At 35.7% G+C, this 15,796-nt stretch overlaps 1 protein-coding gene across 1 annotated transcript in view; it reads right to left on the bottom strand.

The window, feature by feature from the left end:
• Nucleotides 1-738: 738 nt before the first annotated feature.
• The window catches only part of LOC107696472 (ubiquinol-cytochrome-c reductase complex assembly factor 1-like), a 25,314-nt gene continuing 10,256 nt past the window's right edge, over nucleotides 739-15,796 (bottom strand). The window contains exons 7-9 of the mRNA XM_016496816.1: nucleotides 6,006-6,083; nucleotides 5,758-5,871; nucleotides 739-998 (exon numbers count right to left, since the gene is read on the bottom strand). Of these exons, the coding sequence (XP_016352302.1) occupies nucleotides 864-998; nucleotides 5,758-5,871; nucleotides 6,006-6,083 (327 nt within the window). The 3' untranslated portion in view covers nucleotides 739-863. The remainder of the gene's footprint in view (nucleotides 999-5,757; nucleotides 5,872-6,005; nucleotides 6,084-15,796) is intronic.

Raw genomic sequence — 15,796 nt, 5'->3', positions numbered from 1 at the left:
AAATTGTATGGTATATTTTTTATTGCCATTCATTTATACTGATTTAAAAAATTGCAAAAATAATTGTGCAGGTTTTTTATATTTTTTTCTACAGTACAAAATTCTATTTCTACTACAGTAACGAGAATTAGAATTAAGAATAATAGGACTTAAAAAGTAAAATATTAGTCGTGTAAAAACAAACAACAGAAATCTCACGTCAAAAAATGGTTCTAAATAGACTTAATTTTCATTTTACAAAATATTATTTTTTTCACTCAGTAAGTAATACACTAATATTTCATTCTGGACACAGTCAGCAAGACAAAGAAATTCTTGAGGTGTAAACAAAAAAAAGCAAGAAATGGTTGTAATGAAACATACAGACGCAAAGAGTGAGATTCCTGTGAAGTCAGAAGAGATCATTACTGGAGAAGCGCTTTTATTGGCGGATGACCCTGACAAATAAAAAATACACATTCACACTCACTCGAAACACTTTCCTCCAACACATTGAGAGTGAAATAATAAAAAATAAAAAAAATATTTGCACTGTTAACGCTGAGGAGTGGTACAGTGCTCAGTGAAAGAGCCAGGAAATATTCCTATAAATATTGCAACATTGCAGCCTTATGGAAAGACATATAAATACAAGAATACTCAAGAATATTTAGAAAAGGAGAGTGCAAAACCATTCTGTTGAGTCCTTAATACTCTCAATACATATGAGAATAAATGTATGTGTGCGTGTGTTTGTTGTATTCCCAACACTGTGTTGACGAGGGAAGCTGACAAACCAGTGGGGAAATTGAGTCAGGGAAAGACAGATAAAGGAAGAAGGTGTGACTAATCAGGCGAGTGCTGCTCTCCAGGTGAGATGGCTCTCAGAGACCAGCATCATTGTAGGTCGGGCTGGGAACCTTCAGGATGCTCTGGGCGTTTTCCTCCACCAGGGGGCGCCATTTCACTTCTCCTGTTAAAAGCAGGTCCTCCCCATCCAGAGCATCAATGAACTGCATCTGTGTGAAGTAAAGAACATCTGGATCATCTTCTGCAGGCGAGACTGGGCTGGCTGCTATATAATGAAAGCATATTCTGACCAAAAAGTTGAACTATGTTCTCTGGACAAAGGCTATTTTTTCAGAAATGTCAGGTTGGAGCAAGTTGTCAAGTAGGATTTATTATCGTTAACAAAAAAACTAAAATAAATAAATAAACACTTTGCTTGAAATAAAACAAAACTAAAAGATTTAAAAAATAAGAAAACGATCTATCTATCTATCTATCTATCGATCTATCTATCTATCTATCTATCTATCTATCTATCTACTCTAAAAAATGCTGGGTTAAATATAACCAAGTGCTGGGTTAAAAAGAAACAACCCAACCGCTGGGTCAAAACAACCCAACAGCTGGGTTTGTCCCTTTTTAACCCATATATATTTTTATATTTAACCGAGCATTTTTTAGAGTGTGTATATGTGTGTGTGTGTGTGTATATATATATATATATATATATATGAACAACTAAAATGACAAAAACACAACAAAATTACAAATTAAAATGAAAAATATAAAAATAAAAACTACAATAGTCTCTCAACGATACTAACATAACAGTGGTTGTCACATGTTATATGTGCTGTCATGTTATACAATTGTTGACAAAACAATGTTTTGATGTTTTACATATGTGCCGTTTCATGACCAATTTTGTGTTTCATAATTGTTTTATGATTTAAATTGCACTGAAAACCCATGAAAAGATTTTAAAATGCATTCCAATACAAATATGCTTCGGAAGAGGACTTTTTGTACTTTATATGTAATGCTTAAAATGTCAAAAAAGTATTATCAAATCTGTGGCAATAAATAGCAGCTTCCCATCGTGAAAACTTGCCACAAGTGTGCATGTGTATCTATTTACATGGGAAATAACAATGAAAATGTTCAATAGCTTTTTTGTTGCCAAGACTTTCAGATACGAAGTAATGCAGGGGAAACAATAACAGTTCACTATAGAGAAAAATGTGTCAATTTGCCCCGTCAATCTAAAACAATGAATTCACGAAATACAAGTGTGATCCAAACGCAGAGGCTGAACCTCACAGCGAGCCTGATCCAAGTCCAGGCTCAATTTACTTCACTTCTATAACAGTGCTGTAAAAAGACAGACCTCAAAGAATTCACCTCCTAGTGTTTAAAACAGGCAAACTCATTAAAACTGGACTACAGTGAAGACAGCTGTGCTAATGAATGCAGGACCAGAGCAGCGTCCTGGGAACTAATTACAAACTGATGAAAACTCGACAACAGACAGATGAGCCACGCTTAAACCCACTGATAAACGCATAGATATACACTGCTGTTTAAAACTACTGTTTTTTTTAACTTTATATCCATCAAAAGAATCCTAAAAAAAATTGATTCACAGCTTCCACAAAAAATTAAGGATAACAAATGTTTTCAACATTAATAATAATAATGAGAAATGTTTCTTGAGCAGCAAATCATCATATTAGAATGCTTTCTGAAGATCATGTGACACTAAAGACTGGAGTAAAGATGCTGAAAATTCAGCTTTGCATCACAGGAATAAATTACATGCTAAAATATATTCAAATAGAAAAAAAGGTTACTTTAAATTGCAATAATATTCCATAATATTACTGTTTTTACTGTATTTTCAATCAAATAAATGCAGCTTTGGTGAGCAGAAGAGACTTCCTTCAAAAACATTTAAAAAATCCTAACAACTCCACTCTTTTGAATGGTACTGTATGACCCCACTGAATATTTTATGGTGCTTTAAAGTCAATTTTGAAGGTCGACAGGCCCTGGTCACTATATATATATATATATATATATATATATATATATAAAAACGACAGGAAGATTTTTCAAACCATCTCCTTTTGTATTTCACAGAATAAAAGAAGTCATAGAGGTTTGGAATGACATGAGGTTGAGCAAATTTGCTTATTTCGGTTAAATATCATGTCGTCCGTTTCATTTCCAAACTCAAACTCACATCTCAGCTGGGAAAAAAAGTTGCCACACTTTAAATGAGCCAGAGCATTCTTAATGCTGCAGGAGTTTAAAAACAGAAAGTCACACACACACACACACACACACACACACACACACACACAATGATGTCAGAGCTAGCGGGTGTTTGTCGAGAGCAATTAGCGTTGAATAACGATGCAGTCAAGCACCGGCGCACATATGCGAGCACACACACGCGCCGCACCGTATGACTTCATCAGGAGAGGCCGCTGTTGCCATGGCGACGTGTCCCTCTCTGCTCTGTCATCAGTCGCTGCCATGCTTCATGTGCTGCACCTGTGACTGTTTTCTTTTCTTTTCACCTTCTCACTCGCTCCAGCTCTCCTTCTACCTCTCGCTCCATCCCGAGCTAAGCAGGCCCCTGACGCTCGGGGGCCGATGGATGACGCTTATTTGTTGTTTTTCTTTCTTTTCTCGGAATGCCTGCAGGCACCAACACACACACCTCACACAAACACTCTCTTTTGTAATAAATTCCTGCCCCGCACCTGTAATGAGCTCATGGCCTCGGCAGTGATGGAGAACCATCATTGTGTGCTTTGTTGAATGATGAAGACCACTTGAACTTTGTTCCAGATAATCATGCATTGATAGACAATCGCATTGGAAAAAGGTCACAAAGTAAACCATAAAGGGTGATCAGATATGAAAACATTATAATAGACAGTAGAAAACATGAATAACTGTTTAATACTCTTGAAATCTAACAAAGAAAGAGAAATAAAGAAAGAAAGAATAAATAAGAACTACTACTACTACAACTATGACAGTAGTAGATTGTTGTAATCATGCGCTATATCATTATGAAAAAAAAAACCTGTGCATTCAATATTAGAATCTATGCACTAAAAATGAACAATAATTTACCATTTAATGAAAATATTTTTTTAAATGTTCACAAAATTAAATAATTCCCAAAATATAATAAAATAAAACAAGAAACATAAAAATATTTGAAATACATAAATAAATGATTGAATAAATAAACTCATTGTCAAAAGGACAAAATCAAATAAAAATAACATAAAAAATAAAATATAGAAAAATATATATTAAAATGTAGATATAAAAATATAAAAAAATAAATCTATAAATATAATATATAAAAATAAATAAATAAATAACAAACATTAGATATTAAATTAGTCATTAACAGATCATTTTGGACCCTGCAACCAAACACTGAAAAGTACAATCATGTCATACCTTGAGCAAAAAAGAAACACATATACATATATATATATATATATATATATATATATATATTTATATAATGTGTACATGTATATTTATAAACAAACATTAACCTTGATTTATAAAGGCTGTAAAAAAAAGTTGCTCCCTGTTAGTTCATGATACCCAATACATAAACTACACTGAATCTTGTAAATTGTTACCCATGAAACATTTGAATCTAAAACACAATTTTCCCCCCTAAAAACAACCAGAACGGTTCAATCTGCTCTATTTCAGGTCAAGAACTCAAGTCTTGGTGGAAAAGCCTATTGTTAGCAAAATCACTGACACACATTGGCGTGACAACACCGGCAGATCAACAGTTCCTGTTTGTGTTTACATCTGTGTCACGCCACTCCTGCCAGAGGGTAAGGTGTGCGCTGGAGGAATCTCTCAAAGATTCACGCCAATGATTAAGCTTATGAATCATTACATGACGTGGTAGAATCAGAAAACTGTATAAACTTTGCAAACACCTAAATTACAAAGGATTTGGAACTAGTAATTGTTAGGATGTGTCTTTCTCAGTGTGAGAGTCAGAGGTAGCTGCAAGATATGGTAAAAAAAAATCATATGGTGATTATTTTGACAAATACGGTGCAATTTGATACACTGTATATTCATTAAATTCACTACTGCTCAAAAATATTTTTTTTATGTTTTTGAAAGAAAGGCTCACTAAGACTGCATTTACTAGATCAAAAATATAGTAAAAACATTATTTTTGAAAATTTTGTATTGTATTGTATTTTTTATTCATTTTTGTATTGTTTTAACATTTATTTGAAATTGAACATTCCTAATATCTTTACTATTACAGTTGATAAATGTTATGCATCCTTGCTGAATTAAAGTATTAATTTCTTTTAAAAACTTTTGAACAGCAACGTAACTTGTATAGTTTGTATAGTAACTTGGACATTAAAACGGAAATATACCCAAATGAATGGGAAACTAATCAGTTCAGAATCAAATCAAGATATATGAATCTGAATCAGGAAATCTGTAACAGTTCTCAGCCATAATTTTAGTATGATTAACTGTGCACCAAACATAACAATAACACTTTTCACAATTAAATCGCAGCAGTGATAATCATAATCTCAATTATGTTTTTAATTAATTGTGCAGCTCTAGCATTCATATCATTGAGGCTGAAGAGGGGCTCATGTAGGGGTGTAAGGGAAGGGAAAGCTCTCCACCAACACACAGTAAATGCTGAACCCAATGAACGTGACATTATGGGGTGGAGATGGGGGGCGTTTGCTTGTTAAACACAGTGCCAGTTGATCTGAGTGACGGAGTGGGTGACGTGCAGCACTCCAATGTGTTTATGTGTGTGAGGAAGTCGAGCTGTACTGTATATACACACGTCTCTGTTTGCACAGGAGTAGAGAACTGGCTTCTGACCATCCACACACACACACACACACACACACACACACACACACACACACACAAACACACACTGACCTGTTTGCGGACGTATTCGACCATCAACTCGAGCTGTCTGGGGTCTTCACACTGTCTGTTGAACATGTTTCTCCAGAGCGCCGCCGCAAGAACGCAATCGTCTGACAGAATTCCCTAAAACATACAGAAGAGACACATGAGATGCGTCTACAGAAACATTAAACTTACTGTTAACTCTTGACAGTTCTTGATGGACAGTTATGATATGCAAAACTAGTACTGATAATAGTCAACAACTAACCGCTTACCTCATCATAACCAAAAAGTGCAGCGTAGAACGTCTCAGTCATCACCTTCATGCTCTCCTTTCTTTGAATGGCATCAATCTATGAAAAAGATAACGAGAAACAATGAAATACAATACAATATTCAGACAACTTCACCATAACTAGTGACATACTGAAACACTGGTCAGGCCAATTAATCATAATTCACAATTTTCTGCCTTGATATTTATCGGTATTGGACAATAACCCTGTCAAAAAAAATTCAATCTGTCAAAACAAAATACAACCAAACTATATATTTTATAAAAAAATATAAAAAAAACTTAAAAAATTGAACTAAACTAAACTAAAAATAAAATAATAATAAAAATAAAATAGAATAAAATTTATTAGTCATTAATTAAGCTACTAACAGATCATTTTTACCCCGAAACCAGCTACTGAAAAGTACAATCATGTCATAGCTTAAGCAAAAAATAAATATTCTTCATTGTGACTTTTGTTTACTGTTTAAAACATCAAGGTCAAGTGAAACAATGAAGTAAAATACAATATTTACACCAGTTTGGACAATTAGTAACCAACTGAAATACTGGCCAGGACAATTAATCATAATTTACAACTTCCCGATTTTGATATTATGAGTAGTGGCCTATAATTCTGTTGAAAAAGTTAAATAATTCTATAGTCAAAAGGAATAATAATAAAAAAAAAAAAAAAGAGCCATTAAAGGGATACTCCACCCCAAAATGAAAATGTTGTCATTAATCACTTACCCCCATGTCGTTCCAAACCCGTAAAAGCTTTGTTCGTCTTCGGAACACAATTTAAGATATTTTGGATGAAAACCGGGAGGCTTGTGACTGTCCCATTGACTGCCAAGTAAATTACACTGTCAAGGTCCAGAAAAGTATGAAAGACATTCTGTGTCAGCCGCGCTGCACGGATGTGCTGTTTTCGTTCAAACCAAAGCGTAAATACACGTAGAAAACGTATCCTTGTGTCGCGGCTGACACAGAATAGCGTACGTTGCTTGCGTTCAGTGGTTATTCTCCAAAATGGCGCTACGGTGATGTGGAGAGACACAGAGGAGACGAATTGTTGAATAAAGTTGTTATTTTTGTTTTCTTCGCGTACAAAAAGTATTCTCGTCGCTTCATAACGTTAGTGTTGAACCACTGATGGCAGATGGACTATTCTGACGATGTCTTTCATACTTTTCTGGACCTTGACAGTGTAATTTACTTGGCAGTCAATGTGACAGTCCCAAGCCTCCCGGTTTTCATCCAAAATATCTTAAATTGTGTTCCGAAGACAAACGAAGCTTTTACGGGTTTAGAATGACATGGGGGTAAGTGATTGACAACATTTTCATTTTGGGGTGGAGTATCCCTTTAACAGATCAATTTGGACCCTAAAATCAGCCATTGAAAAGTACAATCATATCATACCTTGAGTGAAAAAAAAAAATGTCAGTTTTGAGATTGTGACTTTTGTTTGTCATCATTTAGATAATTAAAACACAACAAAACATAATACGCACACCAATTTGCCATAACTAGTGACGTCAAAAATATATATAAAAATAATAAAATAATCAAAAATTAGCCATTAACAGATAATTTTGGATCATGTAAATTACAATCAATGTCATACTATGAGCAAAAAAAAAAAAAAGTGAGAGGAGATTCTCAGATTCTCACAGCGTGACTTTTAATTTGTAAAGCATCATTTAGAAGCTATTAGGTGATGGATCTATTTGAGCCTCTGCTTAATACTGAGATCACAGTTATGCATTCAGTCAGAGCTGGAATAGTCCTTGGCATTAAATATGAAATATGTGGATGACAATGCAACAATCTTAACTCCGAAAACAAAAGCAGGACTGGATCTGACGCGAGAGGCCTGTCCAGGTGCTTCACTACATAAGAATCTAAACACACATATAAACAACGGCCACAGACACCAACCCTTGGGAGGTTTTGGGTGGGAAAATTTTCAAAACAAGTGTGTTTATTCTTAAGTCTTGTATGTCGGGTTTTCTGCATGCTTGGAGTGCGTCGGGTCACAGCGTGTGTGTGCTCGTGTGCGCACGGGGCAGAAAAGCACCTGTGCATAATTACGCAGACCTGCAAATAATCAATCTCATCTGGCTGTGCTTTAACTCTTCTACCCACCCCTTCTTCTCGGCACGCTCGCTCTCCTTTGAGTTCCCTGCCCACAGCCAGAAACATTCGACACACGCATGTGAAAGTTAATTCTGAGCAATTCTCTTTCGCTTCAGAGAACGCTACAAATCAACTGATTCAGTTGAACAAATCTGAGTGAATTATTACTACTATTGGTCACCAAATGAATCAATGAACAAGTCGATTGCTTCAAATGACTCCTTTTGAACAAATCCTATTGAGTGAATGATTCAAATATTTGCTGAAATACTCAAAAGGACACTCACCAGTCACCAACTACTGGTCACCAAATGAATCAATGAACAATTCAGTTCAAGTGTCATTATTCAGCTCAATTTAGTTAAGTGTTGATTCAATTCAGTACAATAACTGTGAAAGTGGCAAAATTGATCAATTATGAAATGACTTAAATTTCAACTGTTAAAAATCTCTACAGAAGATAATAGTGTCATTGTTCAGCTCAATTTAGTTGAATGTTGATTCAGCTCAGTTCAATAACAGTGTCAACGTTGCAAAGTTCATAAATTATGATAAATTCAATTCAGCTATAAGCAGCTCTACAGAAGGCAACAGTGTTATTATTCAGCTCAATTCAGTTCAATGTTGATTTTGTTCAGTGTAATAAGTGTCGATGTTGCAAAATTCAATTATGAAATGACTTCAATTTTAGCTATTAGGAAGCTTTATAAAAGAAAATTGTGTTATTATTTAGCTCTATTTAGTTCGATGTTGATTCATTTCAGTTCCTGCCAATTTTGCAAATTCATAAATTATGAAACAACTTCAATCTCAGCTGTTAAACATATCTACAGAAGACAATAGTGTCATTATTCAGTTAAATTTAGTTGAATGTTAATTCAATTAAATTCAATAATGTCAATGTAAATCAATTATAAAACAAATATGATTCAGCTATAGGCAGCTCTACAGAAGGCAATGGTGTAGTTATTCAGCTCAATTTAGTTCAATGTTGATTCAATTCATTCAATAACAGCGTAAATGTTGCCAAATAATCAATTATGAAACAAATTCAGCTCAGTTATAAAGCTGCTCTACTGATGACAATATAGTTCTCATCCAAGAGTGTCAGTGAAGTCAAACAGATATTTCTGAATATTAATATTGTTTTAAGCCCTAAATGAGCAAGTCAAACCAAGTCTTTTTGCTGAACAGACTTAAAAGATTCAAATCACCTGAATTAATCAAAACTACAGACTTCAGATTTCCAATGCCTCGGAATAAGAAAATTGATTCTTTTTAGAAACAACTTCTAGCAATATTTTTAGGTTAATGGATCATAACGGATCAACGCTTTAGTAAATATGTTTGTAACCACCACGGTAATGCAAGAACAAGCATGTACACACAAGCATAGGTTGGTGTTTACATACTTGACTACATTTCTTTCATTTGCTTCCTGTCTTTAATTTTTCCCTCCCTGTGTCCACCCTGATCTCCCCTCCCATTCATCCATCTTCGTCCCTTCCATCCTCCTTTCCCGTGTTGTGACGCAGGTTGGTAAAAGCAGGCTGGGACATTTAATCCCTCACACTAATCAGGCCAAGAGACCAAAAACTGCTTGAGAGGCAGAATCTCACTTCTATACCACCAAATTAGTGTCATATCTCACTTCACTGTTATTACTACGGCTTAGAAAAACTCGCACACTCGTGTGTGTAGAGGTAAAGTTCAAGGGGGGCTGGTCTAACATGGCACAAATGACAAGTATTTTAGTACAATTAGGCAAAGTAACCTAACCGTAGTGAGGACTGAGTGAGTGGGGGTCCTTCCATTTCCAGCGCTGTAACTGTATCCCGATCCAACGGGACGGACCTGTTACGGACCTACCAGACGTGCTGATTACACTCCATTTACACACGATTTTTCACAGCTTAAAAAATATCGCATTCGGGGCCGGGCACAAAGGGAAATACCTCCTCACTTCTGACCGGTGAAAACAGACTTCCACATCAGGTCAAAGTGTGCACACATGTGCCCGTCTTCACAGAGCTGACGTTCCCAGTGAATACAAGCTGTTTATATTCAGGGTTATTCCATTATGTACACTTCATTATGTAGTAACTTAGAGGGATATTTCAACCAAAATGACAATTCTGTCATCGTTTATTCACCCTCATGTCATTCCAAACCTGTTTGACTTTCTGTGGAACATAAAAGAAGATATTTTGAATAAAGTTGGGGTCCAAACAACATTGGAATCATTTTATTTCATTGCATGGATAAAACAGCCCGACGCAGTTCTCATTTTCCCGTCCTGCGGCGCGTTGTTTAAATAGCAAATGCATTTGCACCCATTTGTGCGCCTAAAAAAGAGGTGTGTTCAGGCACATTGTTGGCACGTTGCTATTTTGAGGAACCAAAAATAGACTGCGCCATAGACCAACTCAAACCTGGTCTAAAGTCTGGCTCAATATTTTTTCTTTGTTATTTAAAGAGTGCGTTAGTAATATGCGCCTATAAGGAGGTGCACAACGCGCGTACACTTTGCTTATCACACACACAGATACGCGCAGCAGCACACAAACATTTTTAAAAATGAAAAATTACATTCCGCCATGTAAATAGCAAACCCGCCATGGCGCGAGCGCAACTGGCTTTTAAAGGGGATGGGAGATGAGACTCTGATTGGTTCATTGCACGTTACGCCCAAAAAACACCCATTAATCATTAAGAGAATAAAGATAACCCGTTTAGACCATGTGCCCGGGCGCGCCGAGCGTTTTCCCGTCATTAAACTAGCAAAAGTGAATTCGGACACGCCCCGAGTGCACCTGCGCCGTGTGCTTTAGACCATGCGCTTAGATCGTTAAAATAGGGCCCTGAGACATTTTTCAATATATTTTCACAGAAGAAAGCTTGAAACAACATTAGGGTTAGTAAATAAGAGAATTTTCATTTTTAGCAAACTTTATTTTTAGCCCTTTAAGTTACTACATAATGAAGTGATAATGGAATAACCCTAAACATTCAATATTACACAAATTTTCCTTGAACATTTTTTTAAATAAGAAAAATGTATTAAAATAAATAAAAAAATAAAATAAATGTAAATACATATAAATATATAAATATATATTTTATATATATATATATATATATTTCAAAACTGAAAACTTTTTTTTCGGCTGAACTGAATTATTTTGCCAAATTAGTCACTGCAAGTCAATAAGTAAATAGTAAATAGTAAATCTAACAATCTATGAATATTTAATTTGTTTAGGCATAATATCTCTAAATAAAGCACAAATAAAAGGATTAAAATAACTGAATAAACAAGCAGTTATTTGTCTGGCCATATTGAACATGAAATGGCTGCACAATGCGACACACAAACAGCCAATCAGAACATATTAGATGTTTAATATGCAGTTATGTGAAGCAGAATAATAGGCCAATGAGATTTCAAGTGGGCGGAGCTAAACTGGCAAGTCGTTGCTGAAAAAGCAACTAAGTAATCAACAAAATGATGCTTAGTTAGCACGTTAAGCTACAGTTAACGTCTTTAGCTTTTAATTTAATTTAACTCTATAACCAAAAATACAAGCAAAAAAAATTTTTTACCTTGTTGCTAATGACGGTGTAATGTTAGCGAATTTTCTCTGCAGGAGAACCTACAAGAGAAAGAAAGACAGTGATGGAAAATGAGGTAACTTTTCTACGGTGCCACTCAATGGACGCTGCCAGGACAGAGGTCAAATATCTTCGGTCCCAAAAGTACCGGCAGCCAAAATGTGCGCCACGCCACGACCTCACTCACATCTCATTCAAAATCATGTCGAACCAATATACATGCTCCGAAAAACTGAGGGCAACTTCATACACATGATGAAAGCGAGCTGCTGGGCAAAGTGACAAGTCAAAAGTCAAACGGCTTTTCCATTTCATACACATTTAATTTTATATAATATATGAATGAATTCTGATCAGGAGAGTTGGTCATAATAGATGACTGAGCATGTTTATTTAAGTGTTTGTCTATGAGCCAATTGCAACTATAGGAATATATACATAAATGGACCAATACGAGGAAATGATGTCAGTACATTTTAATTTCACACACACACACACACACACACAAACAAACACACACACACTCAGTGCAACTTATAACATCCAAGTTAAAGAAACAACACCAACATGTCAGAAAAAAATAATAAAAATTAAAAAACAGAATCACTGAATTGGGAAAAGGATCACCCCCCTCCTAAAAATGACTTGTAAACTCAATCAGGTGTAGCTAATCACCTTCCCAATGGCACACAAAGCCAGTTGACTTTCAAAAGAAAAGAGCTTTCATGGAGCATTTCAGTCCTTGGTAGTGGAATCGAAGCAAACAATCAACTATGGGTGGCAAGGCACTGTCAAAAGATCTCCGGGATCAAGTTGTGGACAGGCACAAGTCAGGAGATGTATAAAAACATTTCAAAGGCTTTATCAATGCCTAGAAGCACAGTGAAGGCTTAAGTCTTATTATTAAGAAGTGGAAGGTACTTGGTACAACACAGACCCTCCCTGGATCAGGACATCGCTCCAAACTATATGAAAGAGTCAGGAGGAAACTGGCCAGAGAGGCGACCAACAGGCCTACAGCAACTCTGAAGCAGCTGCATGAATTTATGCCAAAGAGTGGCCATTGTGTGCATGTGACAACATCAGAAATTCTCCACATATATGGCTTGTATGGGAGGGTTGCAAGAAAAAAGATACTCCTCAAGAAAGGCCACATGCAGTCACGACTGAGCTTTGCCAAAACAGGCCTTGAAAAATCTGAGGCCACATGGAAAAAGGTGTTATGGTCAGATGAGACTAAAATTTAAATATTTGGCCTCAACACTAAACGATATGTCTCATGGAAATCCAGGGGGGCAACTTTAGGAGCCCAAATTTCATCTGGCCTTAAATTTTAGGCTTATTATTAATATACTCACTGCAATTCCAATGTTAAATTGATAATAAGCTTGTAAAATCTTACTGGCTGAGCAGAGCACCTGAAAAACGAGAGGATTATATTAAGAGTCCTCATGAGAGAATGGAGGTTTTTGATTTATGGGCTCTGGGAGAGGGGGAAAAGTGACATTATGGAGTAGGTAAAATAACTGACGAAAACGTAGTTATTTTCATCACAAACCAAATTTGCACTGCAAAAAGCAGCAATTATACCTTTTAATGTTGACAACCATGTTATTAGCTTGTCATGTGGTAGGAAAAAAGTTTGCACACTGTGTTCCAATAAGCCACTTTGAAACTCTCCTGTTATTTTATTTATTTTATTTTTTAATATACGTTATGAACATAATTGTGATATTTCAAACAATTTTAAATACTTTAGACGTGGAGCGAAGGTGGAGCACAGTCTGTCACAGGCATGTTCTGACCCACCATCTAGTGGCAAATTTTTTTTTTTGGCCCAATGCCAAACTTACTTGCCGACCCCTGCGATAGAGGTTTGCTTTTGTTACATTTAAATGGACATTGCATTTTTCTAGTTGTAAAGGTTAAAACAATGTTAGATACTAATAAATAATAGTGTTTCGTTGGACTCGGACTCGACTCTGACTCGGCTGTTTGGGACTCGGACTTGTCTCAGACTCGATTGGTTAAAGACTCGGACTCGACTCGAACTCGACTTGGGTGGACTCGAACACAACACTAGCAGTAGTTCATCAAATGTGAAAATTCTCATCATTTATGTCATTCCAAACCTGCATGACTATAATTCTTCTGTGGAACACAAAAGTAAAGATTTTTTATTGATGCGCTGGTTGGATTCTCCCTACAATTACATTGAATTTTCACTGGGGACTTAAGTTTAAGTATCAAGAATGATTTATAATAATTTAATTGACATTAACCTGGGTTAAGTATAGTGTGACAAGACTTTTTAATGTGACTGACCTCTCTTCCCATCTTACTAAGAAGCCTTAAAGGGGTCATATAGATGTGAATAAGTGTTGTAGTACTTGTTTAAATCATGCTTTCAGATGAAAATATTCAGTATCTAGAAGGAACAAACAAATTCCTTGAGAACTATAACTTCCCGCTCATTGCCGTCATCATAGCCTTCACATTCTTTCTGATTTGAGTGATCCTTCTCTATCAAGCTTGCTAAATATGTTTAACATGTGAATTCTTGCTAAATATGCAGTTATATTACGGGCTGTTGGCATGAATTGAACTCGTGATGGAGCGGTGGTGGAGCACTCTAAGAGCGAGTGAAAACCACGCTCCGACTTTTAAAAAATCTGCTCCTAGCTTCATTCAAAATCACACCGCTCCACTCCGCTCACATGCTCTGATTGTGAGTAACTGTTGCTGTCATGACAGATCTATTTCAGAACCAGCCGCTATCAAAATAATCTGGCTGCGGGCCAGATATTATTGCTGGCCGGCCAGTTCTGGCCCACGGGCAACCTGTTGCTGACCACTGCTCTATTGCATTTTGCCATTTAGATTTTTAATTAATAATTAGTGCCCTGCTTTGCTTAGCAAACTTAAAGTCATGTAACAGAAGTTATGGCTGAATTGATTTATGTATTGTGACATATTTCAGAGTGAAACAGGTTTTAGAATGTGAAAAATTAAAGGGCGGGACTTGACTTTATTAATCGTTAAAATAAATGTATAAATTCCAGGGTGGGGGTAAAGGAGTAGGTATCTTGGTGAATGGGACCTTAAGAGCAGAAAATGCACCTTTTATCTAAAAAAAAATAGCTTTATATCATTTTTATGATTTTTGAATGAAATATGAATTTTGAATAATCAAAATTAGTTTGTGTCAGCTTATTCTATTCATCAGTGTTTGAACCATTAAAGAAGAAACTGCATTTTCATTTCTGGATTAAAAAAACAAAACAAAAAATGAATGGACGCCAAAGTACACGGACCCCTTAGACCAGTAGCCCCTCACTGCAGAACAAAGATGCAGGGGGCGGGGTTGGATTCACATCTAGGGGGTGGAGATGGGTTTAGGGATCGGGGGTGGACCGGGTAGGTTTAGGTACAGTATATGTAAGATTTATAGTTACATTAATTACAATAAATTACATTATGCAAGGAATAATTGATGACAGCCCGTTGAATTATTAGAAAATAATGCACACCCAAGGTGATTTTGGACCCATAAAAACTATTGTCACAAAGATGTTAGAAAAATTATTTTTCTTTGAAGCTAGAAACGGCCACTATGTTTAAAAAAAATCTATACAAAAGCAAAAAATAATAAACTAATGTAATAAAACATTCTCAAGCTTACTGAAGGCAAGTAAACACTCCAAGTATTACTTACAAGCTAAATGATAAATAAATATATTACTCAAAAATACAAATTAAATCGTTTTTTTTAATTTTTTTTAAGTTTTTCAGATAGTCTAGTAAAGGCTTCTACAGAAATAGCCTACTACATACATTTCATGATGCAATAAATGTAAAAATAATCTTCACTGTATACATTAAATATAGATGATTCTTATTAAAGTTAAAGTGATTCAGTCAAGAGCAGTGAGTGATTTTCTCCTTTTCTTTTGTTGTTTGATTATCATTAACACTGACACTTAACTCAAGAGACGAGCCGAGACATGAGATTGGGTTCACGAGAACGAGCCG

Source organism: Sinocyclocheilus anshuiensis, unplaced genomic scaffold, assembly GCF_001515605.1.
Source record: "Sinocyclocheilus anshuiensis isolate Anshui unplaced genomic scaffold, SAMN03320099.WGS_v1.1 scaffold522, whole genome shotgun sequence".
Taxonomy (NCBI): Eukaryota; Metazoa; Chordata; class Actinopteri; order Cypriniformes; family Cyprinidae; genus Sinocyclocheilus; species Sinocyclocheilus anshuiensis.
Note: the sequence above shows the minus strand (reverse complement) of the source record. Positions and strands in the feature narration are given on the sequence as shown.